Raw genomic sequence first — 12,754 nt, 5'->3', positions numbered from 1 at the left:
GTTGAGAGCCCAGAATTAAACCCACACATATATGTTCAACTAATATTTGACAAGGGAGCCAAGAATACTCAGGGAAGTCTCTTCAGTAAGTGATGTTGGGAAAACTGAATTGTTACATGCAAAAGACTAAAACTGGCCCCTGTCTTATTCCACTCACAAAAATTAACTCAAAATGGATTAGAGATTTAAATTTAGGACCAGAAACTATAAACGTTCTAGAATAAAATATAGGAAAGTCTCCTTGACATTGATCTTGGCAATGATTTTTTGGATATGACACCAAAAGCACAAGCGACAAAAGCAGAAATAAACAAGTTGGACTATATCAAACTAAAGAGCTTTTGCACAGCAAAAGAAACAATTAGCAAAATGAAAAGGTAACCTATGGAATGAGAAAATACTTGTAAATCATCTCTCTGATAGGGGATTAATATCCAAAATATAAGGAATTTATACAACTCAATATCCAAGAATAAAATCCATACACAATCTGATTTAAAAATGGGTTAAAATCTTGAATAGAAAATTTTCTGTAGAAGACATACAAATGGTCAACTGATGCATGAAAAGATGCTCAGCATCACTAATCATTGGGGAAATGGAAATCAAAACCACAATGAGATGTTACCTCACATCTGTTAGAATAGCTATTAACAAAAAGACAATAGACAACAAGTGTTAACAAGGCTGTGGAGAAAAGGGTACTGTGTGCACTGTTTGTGGGGATATTAATTGGTACAGCCACCATGAAAAATTATATGGAGATTACTCAAAAAAAGTTTTTTAACTATCATGTGATCCAGCAATCCCACTTCTGAGTAGATATCTGAAGGAATGAAATCACTGTCTGGAAGAGATACCTACACCCCCATGTTCACTGCAGCATTATTCACAATAGCCAAGACATGGAAACAACCTAAGTGTCCATTGACGGATGAATGGATAAAGAAAATGTGTGTATATATACAGTAGAATATTCAGCCTTTTTTAAAAAAAATAAAAGGAAACCCTGCCTTTTGCAAGAACATGGGTAGATCTTAAGGGCATTGTGCTAAGCGAAATAAGTCAGAGAAAGACAAATACTATATGTTCTCACTTATATGTGGACTCTAAAATATCCAAACTCAAATAGTAGAATGGTTGGGGCTGGGGGTTGGGGAATATTGGGAAATGTTGGTCAAGGGCTACAAACTTCCATTTAAAGATGAATCAGTTCTAGAGATTAATGTACAATATGGTGACCATAATTAGCACTGTATTATATAAATGAAGGTTAAAAAAGTAGACCTTAAGTGTTAGCACCACAAAGATGGTAATTATGTAAGAGGATTGAAGTGTTAACTAACCTTATTGTGGTGATCATTTCTCAATATATATTATCAAATTATCACATTCTATACCTTAAACATATATGTTATATGTCAATAATAATAAAGCTGGAAAAATGTATAGTTATCTTTTTTTATGATAAGACTGATCAGTGGATACAGGTGTTATCAACCTGATACATCCAATAGAATTCCCTGTCAGTTTCCACCTACTGGTTTTAGCAGAGATTGATATTTTTTTTATTCATTGCCTCTAGATCTATTATTTCATTAGATGGTACAGAAGAATGACATTGTAATTCTTTCTCTTTTTTTTGAGTTCATTAGCTTAGAATACTTATTAAAGATGAACCAAGAAGGGATTGCTAAATTGGGGTGAATAGCATATATACTTTTGCTGGATTAGGTACTATACCATTTTATATGCACCTGCAATGGATGAGTTTGCCTGTTTACTTACAGCTTTGCCAATAGATTGGCTAACATTTTAGTTTGTCAGTATAATCTGTTAGGTAAGAAAAGGTATCTCAGAGTTTTAATTTCCATTTCTTTATGAGTGAGGTGGCTAACCATTGGAAAGCAAGAAAGAATGCTGTTGTGTTGGGTTTTTTTTTTTTTAACATCTTTATTGGAGTATAATTGCTTTACAATGGTGTGTTAGTTTCTGCTGTATCACAAAGTGAATCAGCTATACATGTACATATATCCCCATATCCCCTCCCTCTTGCATCTCCCTTCCACCCTCCCTATCCCACCCCTCTAGGTGGTCACAAAGCACAGAGCTGAGCTCCCTTTGCTATGCCGCTGCTTCCCACTAGCTATCTATTTTACATTTGGTAGTGTATATATGTCCATGCCACTCTCTCACTTCGTCCCAGCTTACCCTTCCCCCTCCCCGTGTCCTCAAGTCCATTCTCTACGTCTGCATCTTTATTCTTGTCCTGCCCCTAGGTTCTTCAGAACCTTTTTTTTTTTTTTTTAAGATTCCATATATGTGTTAGCATACGTTATTCGTTTTTCTCTTGCTGACTTACTTCACTCTGTATGACAGACTCTAGGTCAATCCACCTCATTACAAATAACTCAATTTCATTTCTCTTTATGGCTGAGTAATATTCCATTGTATATATGTGCCTTATCTTCTTTATCCATTCATCTGTTGATGGACACTTAGGTTGCTTCCATGTTCTGGCTGTTGTAAATAGAGCTGCAATGAACATTTTGGTACATGACTCTTTTTGAATTAGGGTTTTCTCTGGGTATATATATGCCCAGTAGTGGGATTGCTGGGTCGTATGGTAGTTCTATTTTTAGTTATTTGAAGACCCTCCATACTGTTTTCCATAGTGGCTGTATCAATTTCCATTCCCACCAACAGTGCCAGAGGGTTCCCTTTTCTCCACACCCTCTCCAGCATTTATTGTTTGTAGACTTTTTGATGATGGCCATTCTGACTGGTGTGAGGTGATACCTCATTGTAGTTTTGATTTGCATTTCTCTAATGATTAGTGATGTTGAGCATCCTTTTGTTTGAAAAAGGGTACTAAATATATATAAAATATATTTTCCCCCAAATTTAAAAAAGTTTTTCATGGCTTCAATTTAATGAGAATTTTACATTTTTAATATTTTCTAAGCTATCAGTTAACTTTCTAAGAATAGTCTGCATTGTTTCCTCTAACCACATGGCCCTCTGTTACTCACCATAAATCCAAGCGGTTACTTTCCTGACTGCTCTCATAAAATATATTGTTGGCTTATTTCATTACTTGAAAACCAGTATAGACTTAAGAATTCAAGTACTTTCTTCATATAATTAAGAGTTTCTAGTAATATTTACACTTGGCCATCAGAGAAGTGTTTATTTTTGCTTTGCATTATATCTAAACGTCTATGGATGATCAAAATAAAGGAATTGAAAAACCAAAATCCTACTCCCTAATGATTCAGTCTTTGAGTACCCTCTGATGTTAAAGTTTGTAGGTAGGCATCTCATTAGATCTTCTTTGGCCCTCCTTTATATACCCTCTTATGAGGCAGATGACTAGAATACTTTCAAAGTAAGGATTTCTTGTGTTTATTGCTGGATCACATCTAGTCTTGTTCCCTAAGATTTAAATATAAATTTGTTTTAATAAGTATCTTCAATAGGGTGAGGCTTTCTGGGTACACACTATATATAAATACTGGTAGCTGAATTATAGGTCCAAAACACAATTACAGAATCTTACATTTTTTAAAAAGTAATTACTAATTATAGTCTGGTGTCTTCTCCCTCTTCATTCCCAGATTCCCTGGCACCATGAATTTTCCTCTTCCTCCTTGTTCCAGACCTTTAGGCAAAAAAGATCTGTCCTTTATTTCTTACCTCACATTTTCCTGAAACAGTCTTATTTTTATACCAGAGCCTTATGCCATAAATTTTTCCTCAAACATCTGTCTTGGATTATACCTCCTATTCCAGAGTTCTATTCTACTTAACTTAGTATGCCATTTTTGAAAGAACTAATATCTGACATTGGTACAGTATAACACTAAGTACTGTATTAAGAGCTTCATATGCATTAATTTTCACAAAAACTCTGAGGTAGATATTATCTTCATTATCATTATAGATGTAGAAATTGAGGTCTGGAGGTAGCATTTTGTCCAAATTCACACGGTAGACCCTACCTAATCCTTACCCGCCTTGTTATTTTGCCTCCTAAGGAGCCTACTGTGAGTTTCTCATATAAAGGGGAAAAGAAAATGAAACAGTAATGTCAGGTTGACTTTCCTTAGGGTATGGTTACCTGAATTTTATGATAACCCTTTGTTATTCTCTAAAAAGTAGTTTTTCTTATTAATAAAAGTAATTATATTCTCATCATGGAAAATTTGAAAAATATAGGTATGTTTAAAGAAGAAAAAAGAATATGTAATAACAATTCCTTGGCATATATGTAGTATGTGTATAATTAATATTGCCATCTATTTTTATGTATTAATGATAATTGATGGTGGTGTTTCTTTTATCACAGCTTAACTTTTTCAACTTTTAATTTGGAAATTCAAAGAATTTAATACCTTAGGCATGGTTTCTCCTAAAAGCAGACAAAACATTTTTTCTCTAATAAGGTTTAATATTTCTTTATCCTTTCTAACTCAACTCCCTATTAAGCTACTTTAGATTGATGCTACTATCTCTTTTTTTGTACTCACTTTAGATACAAAATCTTGTAGATTCTATTCTAGTTTATTCTGACTTTAAATATTCTTAGTTTTCCTAAAATATCATATTCATTTTAGCATGCCTGTCACCAGGAACTTCCTTCCTGCCTATTGTGTCATGTTCTTCAGAGATCTGGCTAACGGTTTCTATCAATTAACCCCCACCTTACTGGCATACTAGCTTTTTAAAAATATATAAACCCTTTGAATAAAGTCTTTTGCCTCTAGTTAGGTCTTCTAGCATGCCCCCCTTTTCAGATCATAGATTTCAAGGTCAATATTCACTTCTGTTAATTAGTAAATATATACATGCAGACAGTAATATTAAAACTCCTTGCATCCTTACCCCCTCTATAATCTTAACTTAAAATTTGTTAACATGTATCTGTGTAGTTTGTATGACACTATCATATATTTGTCAGTTTTGCCATAAAGTTTTCCAGTTGTTTAATGTGTATTTATTGTTTGTCCCTAACTAGATTGTAGGCTCCTTGGAGGCAGAGGCTAGTGTGTTAAATTTTATTTACATTTATTTTAATGGATAGTAAAATGCTATATGTACAGTAGGTGCTTAATAAGTACTAGTAGTTGACGTTACAGCCCTCAAATATTCTATGGGCTAATCTATTCTAATGAGGAAAAATTTAAGCTTTCCCTTGGCACAAGCTATGTACTCATAAAGAACTACTTTGATGATCTTTAGTTACTTTTCTTGGTAATACACTATATATATACACCAAGACATAATATTCATCTACTTTGACTCTGAATCTTTTATTCAGCATTGGTTTTGTTTTGTTTTGAGGGGTTTTTGGTCAATTATTATTAGTTTGGTTAAATAAAAAATTGTCCAAGAACATATCCTTTCCTCTGTTTACAATCTAATGACTAACTTTCATCATTAAGCAAAGTAAATTAAAGCCTGAGTTTGCAGGATGTTTGTTTTTACATAAAAATTGGTAAAATCTCAACCTACAAGCAGAGCAATTAAAGATGAACTTACATGAGCTTGTCTGGGGCTCTTAGACCTAGCCTCCAGCATCTTAGTGTTTAAAACAGTGATGAATGCTAGAGAAAGAGTTAAAAGTTAAAACTCTTTACTATCCCATCAAAATTCCCACGTGTTTTTAACTCAGTTGAATTGGTGGTTGTGATATTAATGTTTTCAGTAAAATCCACATTTGTTGTTGGACCATATAATTAATACTTTTTTTAAGTTGTTTTTTTAACAATGAATTGAGTCAAATACTTGCCACAGAGCGCTACAGCTAGGTCCTGTGCCATTATATTCAAATGCCCTGTGGAACAGGCCAAAGTTCCCTGATATACTGCCAAGTACCATGTGCTGAAGATAGCTGTAGCTTAGACAGTCCCTGAGAGTGATAGATACCAATCATCATTAAAAAGCATTTTTTAAGCACCTATCTGTACATGGTTCTATCCTAGGCACTGTACAAAACGAGTTAAACAGACATGGCCCCTGCCCCCTGGGAGTTTTCAATCTCAGATGATGCTGACATGGACAGACTTAAAGGATATTGAGACAACTGAACAAACATTGAACAAGAACATAAAGTACTAACATTATGCACAAGCAAAGGGGTAAGTGCATTTTGTGGGATAGTATGTAAAGGAAGCCTCGTGGAACAGGGTGGGGTAGAACAATTAGTCAGCCTCTATCAGGTTAGGTTAGTTTTCATTGGGAATTTGGGTTTTCATACAGATTTAATCAAAGTAGGGACAGGACATTCCAGAAGTAGTGTGCAACAAAAAGAAGACTTGGAGCAAGGAAAGAAGTTTAGAACTGTATTGTTAGGATCTTGGTGACCTCGAAAATCTGCAATTCTCAGCAGTTCTGAACCTGAAAGTGGGGTTGATGTTTTGGCTTAGCAAGTTGGCATTTGAGTTGGGTCTGGCAATCTCTTTTATAAATTTGGCCACTTAACAGAAACCTTGGAGTTCATGGGAGCTGTTATCATCTCAGGGACTTATACAAGGTTATCTTGTGAAGCATTAAATTATGTTTTGTGTTAGAAACTTTAGCACCCTGGCAGCATTTAGAAATTATTTTTCAAGAATTGGTCAGAGGTGTTTTTGAGGGTACCTTTCTATCCCCAAGAAAGGTTCTGGGAATTCTGGGTATGATTGTATGCAGTGCCAGGAGATTTTGAACACTAAGTATTAGCTGCCCTTCAGTCATTAATTCTTAATTTCCAAAATGTACCTTTAACACCATGCATACAGAGACTTGAATTTAAATCACAACACAACAATCAGAACAAATCTACTTTTGCAGTGTCTGCCAGATAAAACTGATTACTTCTTTTCAATAGACATGGACTTAGGAGTTTCCCTAATAGTTCTCAGCTCACTGTTTGATGTCATTCCAATCTGAAATGTGAAGATTTGAATTTACCCAAAACATTACGTGTAGTTATTTTCTTTACAAAAGTTTTATTGTGCAAAAGAATTCACAATAGATTTCCTTTTAATTGCAAGTTTCCCTAGTGCCCTTTAAATTATTGAATTTTCAAAACTTGTATTTATACAAAGGTTCTCCAATTGCCATTCATTGTGTAAATACAGTACTGTTGGAAACATAAGTGATGAAGCTCACTGAGGCATTAAAAATTCAATAATACCTTTTTAAAATACTAAATAAAACCTTTTTATGCCCTTGCATATTTAACTTGTGAAGTACGTTTATTCATACTTCTTCCTCCCCATCAGAATTGAGATTTTGAAGGGCTAGAGTCTTGCCTTTCCTCATTTCCCGTAACTGTTTGTACTTTAATCTGACAATAAGAAGAGGCTAATGACTGTTGCTGTTTTCCTTTTATGGCCTCAAGTCATAGGATAGTACATGATAAGCTTCCTAATAAGAAAAATATGATTGAGGGACTGCATCCGGAGGATTTGAGTGATTGTTCTTATTCATCAAATAGCTTGCCTAGATAATCTTTAGCTCTCAGAAATACCTCCCCTGGGTGGCAGTTTATAATTCTAATGGTATGTTTACCACTAGGCATTTATCCTTCCTTTTAAACATTAAACTAATCTTGGACTAGTCTATCTGGAAAAGACTTGAGAGGTTTAGGCAAAATAAACTTAAAACAAAAGCCTAGACAGAATTTTGCCAGAAAAACTGGAAATAGGGATTATGAAATGCAGCCAGTAACTTCATTTAATCCAGCACATCTGTTGCATATGACCCAAGGGATAAGTAAAAAATTTCCAGAAGGAAGTATGAGGATTTATTTGTTTGTTTTTGTTTGTACAGAAAGAATTCATACCCAGTGATTCAGAAGAAAATTGAAAATTGAGCTTATTCTGTTGGAACCTTCTGAGATCTTTAAAGGAAAGACAATTCAAACACCTGTCTATTGTCCATGTTCATAATAGATAAAATTGGTAGTGACTGATCACTTTTTAGGAACTATGTTTTCATCTAAATGATCTGTTACTTTTTTTAGGAATTATATTGCTTTGCTCCATCAGTAGATCTTTCCAAGCACCCTTTTGAAAAGGTGGGGAATGGGGGGAGAAGGTCAGCTGGAAGCAGGTAAAATACCTTCTCTCCTAATACATTCTGATTCTGACTGGGTAGAAAATAGTCTCATAACTTGGGCTTCATACAGAATAATGAAAAAGGAAGACCTAGAGATTTTCATATCATAGTTTTTCATAAGTACCTCAGTAGAGAATTAAGCAAATTTTTGAGAATCAAAGGAATTGGGATTCGTCAGTAAGCAAAATAAAAAGGTTACTTTCGCTTTGGAGCTCATATTCTAGTTCAGGAGCCAACAAACTTTTTCTGCAAAAAAAAAAAAAAATATATATATATATATATATATATATATAGTAAATACAGTTGACCCTTGAACAGTGCGGGCTTGGACGGGGGAAGGGGTGCCAACCTTCTGTGCATTCAAAAACCCACATATAACTTATAGTCAGCCCTCCATATCCACAGCTCCTCTGTATCCCTCCATATCCATGGATTCAACCAACAGAGGATTGTGTAGAACTGTAGTATTTACTATTGAAAAAAATCCTAGTGTAAGTGGATCCGTGTAGTTCAAACCCGTGTTGTTCAGGGGTCAGCTAACTTTGCATGTGGCCATGTTTCTCGAAAATTTATTTATAATAACAGCGAGGTGGATTCGGCCCATGGGCCATAGTTTTTCAACCCCTATTCTAGTAGGTGGAAACAATAAGTAAATTAGAGTATGTTAGGTGGTAAGTGCTTTAGGAAAAAGAAAAATAGAGCAGAGTAATCAAATAGGGAGTATGATGAAGTAGAAGTTGGCAGGGTGGACCTCACTTTGGTCAAGAAAAAGAGGAGGAAAAAAAAAAAAAAAAAGAGGAGGAACCAGCAAAGGAGACTGAAAAGTTAGTGACTGGTGAGATGGAAAGAAAACCAAGAGATGGTGATGCCCTGGAGATGCATTGATTATTGGGAAGAAGAAGGGAACATCTATCAGATGTTGGTGGTAGCCCAAATAAGAGGAAGGCTGATATTAGACCATTGGATTTAGCTATGTGTGGGTTGTTAGTGACCTTGATGAGCAGTTTTGGTGGAGTGGATTCAAGAGAGAATTGAAGAGAGAGAGTGAAAACAGAAGAGTCTTTTGAGTGATTTTGTTGTAAAGGGAGCAAAGAAATGGAGCAGTGGAAAAGAAGGATCAAGAGAAGGTGTTTCTCTTTTTTTTAAGATAGAATAAATAATGACATGTTTGATGAAAATAATCCAATAAAGCGTAGGGGGAAATGATGTAGGAGGGTAGAAGTGAATTGCTAGAGCTGTGTCTTTGAGTTGGTGAGGGGATGGGATCTGGTGTATAAGTGGGGATTGACTTCAGATAGGTGTGATGTTGGTAGGTGGAAACGTGCTGTAAAGAGTCTGTAGTTGTTGTTTTGTGATTTTAATTTTCTGATTAAAGAACTATCGATAGAAAATATGAAAGCTGAAGTTTTGAGGCTTTATATATACCTATTGGCTTTAACTTTTAGTACCAGCATTTCAGGGATCTTTGGTGACTTACTAAAATGCTTTTTATTGTGCCTTCTGAGAGGGTTATAAACTTAAAACTGCAAATTTGTGTATTTTAAGGATTAAACCCTACATTATGAGATTATATAATGATACATGTAATGTGTGGCACAGCGCTGCTATCATGTAGAATGTAGAGTCAGTATACATTGAACTAGGCTTACTTTATCTCTTTGGTCCCAAAAGATACCTTGTCATAGTTTTAAATGTTATATAAGTTAGATTTTGACAGTAGTAAGTTTATATGCTAAATTTAAATCATAGGTCCCTTTGACATCTCTCCTAATGTTCTTCCTTCTTCACAGTATGGTCTCTCTTTATACAGTAACTAGTAATATTACTGGCTCCAGCAATCAGGGGGAACTATTGCTGGATGGATAGATGGATGCTTGTTCTTTTAAATGATTTTATCATATATTGCTATATGGATGGATGCTTGTTCTTTTAATGATTTTATCATATATTGCTATTTGAATTTCTTTGTACAGTGAAAATAAGTTGGTTTTGTATACAGCATCCTCCTATAGATTGTAAGCCCCCAGAGGTAGGTGATACCTCTTATACATTTATAAGAAAATGTCCTAAGTAATAGTTTGTACGTAGAGGGCATTCAACAAATATGATGATTACTAAGTCAAGGTTGCATGTTCCTTTAGTTCAACTTAGATATTCAGTTCTTTAGGCCTTGCTCTAATTCAGGTCTAAGACTTTTCCACTATTCTGGAAAATTCTAGAGCTAAATTATACCGGGCTTAATTGCAATTATTATAATTCCTCCTAGTATAGTTATTCCAAATAACTACCAGAGGAGATAATAACCAAATTTCACTTTGTAAGCACATAATAATAATAGAAGCATAATTGGCATATACAGCTGTTGGAATGCCATAAAAACTGGCATGATCATTAAAAGTAGTTTGTTAGAGAATAGTGCTCAACTAAATATAGTATATAAGATATCAAAGTAAGATAGGTTGACTTTGTGTAACTACAAAAAAATAGCCTAGGTTACCTTCACACACTATCAAGGAAGTAATAAGTGAAGTCAAAGAAATGATAGTCTTACCAAGTACTATAGAATCTAATTGTGGCCAGGAACTGTTTGTGAAGAGCAAGTTGAAATGGCCATGTCATTCTGCAGTAGCCAGTGTCATTAAGAGAAGTAAGAGAACTATTTTCCTTTATAAGAAGTAGCTGTGTTTAAGGCTTTACTCTTAGGTTTACTGATAAAGATAAAAATTTGAAGAGGCTATTTCCTAGGAGTTAGGAAGTAAAACTCAGCTATTCATGGAAATGACTGAGAAATTCTAAATCTGTTCAAATCTAGGTTCCCATTACATTTATAAGTTATTTCTAAAGCATCAGGGCATCCAACTTCATAAAAATATTTTAGATCTGTGGTCTTTTTTTTTTTAATCTGTCTTGTGTTGACTTTGTTTTCTTTATATTATAGGTCCAGTTGTTTACGTCTTGGATCTTGCAGATAGACTGATCTCAAAAGCCTGTCCATTTGCTGCAGCAGGAATAATGGTTGGCTCTATCTATTGGACAGCTGTAACTTATGGAGCGGTGACAGTGATGCAGGTTCACTATTTTATTCTATTTGATGATGTTACTTTTGATATGAAGATCAAACAGATTAAATAGATTTTTGTTAGGAGTTTTTAAAATTATTATTTGAACAAGTAATAACATTCTCATGGCTTAAAAATAAGAAAATATATAAAAGCTCTCTAGGGGAAAGTCTTCTTACTCCTCTCCTTCATTTGCCCAGGTTCCCCTCTCCTCAGGTAGCCAGATATATTCTTCCAGACTTTCTTTGTGCGTATGCAAGATAAAATAAATATGTTCTCCCACACACATTATAGTTTACCCCCCAAAAGGAAACGTATTAGAGCTGAACCCCCTTTTTCCAAAAACAATGAATTTTAGAGATCTTTTCACAAAGTATGGAGAAATCTGCATAGCATTCTTTGTATAGAATTTCAGCAGTTTACTAACCAGTCTCTTATTGATTAGACAGTTAGTTACTTCTAGTTTTTTGCTATTACGAAACAATGCTACAGTTAGTAACTGTTGATGAAAATTAGAATGACTTAAATTTCAAGATTTAGTCCCAGGCCCTTGACTCTTCTCTCTGTATACCTCTTCTTTGAAGATTTCCAGCCATCTTAACTGAGCGTTTTGTGTTCAGATCTATGTCTTTCACCCTAATCTTTTCCCAAAATCAGTCCTATAAGAACAGCATGGCCCTTCTCCTTAAATGACCTCTTATGACTTCACACTCAATATTATTGAAATCAAACTTGTCTTTTCCTCAATTTGAAACCTAAATTTATTCTCTGTTATAATTTCTCTGTATCTTTGATTCCTACAATTATTTTCTCATCTACTTGATATATAGCCTACATTCTTAGGATTACCTTTAACTCTTTCTACTTCATAGCACTATATCCAGTCCACTGAGTCCAAGCAGTTTCCATCTAGATATGTCTTAACATCTGTGGCTTCCTTTCCACAATCTTTAATACCTGACTTATTGTCTTTCTCCCATCATACCTGGATGGCTAAAGGAGCCTCTTGATTGTTTTCTTTAACTTCATTCTTTTCTGTCGATCCATCCTTCCATGTGAATCTTCCTAAAATAATACCTTTCAACGTTTTACTTCAAAGCTTAACGTCTCCTCTAACTTAAGTGATCATTTTCGAAAGCAGCACCTAGATTGGTTAAATGTTTCTTTTTTTTTTTTTTTTTAATAAATTTATTTATTTTTATTTTTGGCTGCGTTGGGTCTTTGTTGCTGCATGCAGGCTTTCTCTAGTTGCGCTGAGCAGGGGCTACTCTTCATTGTGGTGCGCAGGCTTCTCATAGCAGTGGCTTCTCTTGTTGCTGAGCACGGGCTCTAGGCACGCAGGCTTCAGTAGTTGTGGCACATGGGCTTAGTTGCTCCGCGGCATGTGGGATCCTCCCAGACCAGGGCTCAAACCCATGTCTCCTGCGTTGGCAGGCGGATTCTTAACCACTGCGCCACCAGGGAAGCCCGGTTAAATGTTTCATGACTAACTCAGTAATGGTTAACACACTTTGGTTTGTAGATGATATAACTTACTTTTCTTTAATATAAATTAAAGAGTACATGAAAGAAAAATGGATCGAAGGGAT

At 34.9% G+C, this 12,754-nt stretch overlaps 1 protein-coding gene across 5 annotated transcripts in view; it reads left to right on the top strand.

The window, feature by feature from the left end:
• MARCHF5 (membrane associated ring-CH-type finger 5) overlaps positions 1–12,754 on the top strand; it is a 49,325-nt gene that overhangs the window by 29,557 nt on the left and 7,014 nt on the right. For 4 of the 5 annotated variants that reach the window (XM_082423932.1, XM_082423936.1, XM_082423933.1 and 1 more), the window contains one exon: positions 11,045–11,175. In XM_082423932.1, coding sequence (XP_082280058.1) covers positions 11,045–11,175 — 131 coding nt within the window. Of the gene's footprint in view, positions 1–6,003; positions 6,141–11,044; positions 11,176–12,754 lie in introns of those variants that run through there. The other variant, XM_082423934.1, reaches the window with a different exon arrangement.

The sequence above is a fragment of the Balaenoptera physalus genome (assembly GCF_965194825.1).
Source record: "Balaenoptera physalus genome assembly, chromosome: 14".
In the NCBI taxonomy this organism is placed as follows: domain Eukaryota; kingdom Metazoa; phylum Chordata; class Mammalia; order Artiodactyla; family Balaenopteridae; genus Balaenoptera; species Balaenoptera physalus.
Note: the sequence above shows the minus strand (reverse complement) of the source record. Positions and strands in the feature narration are given on the sequence as shown.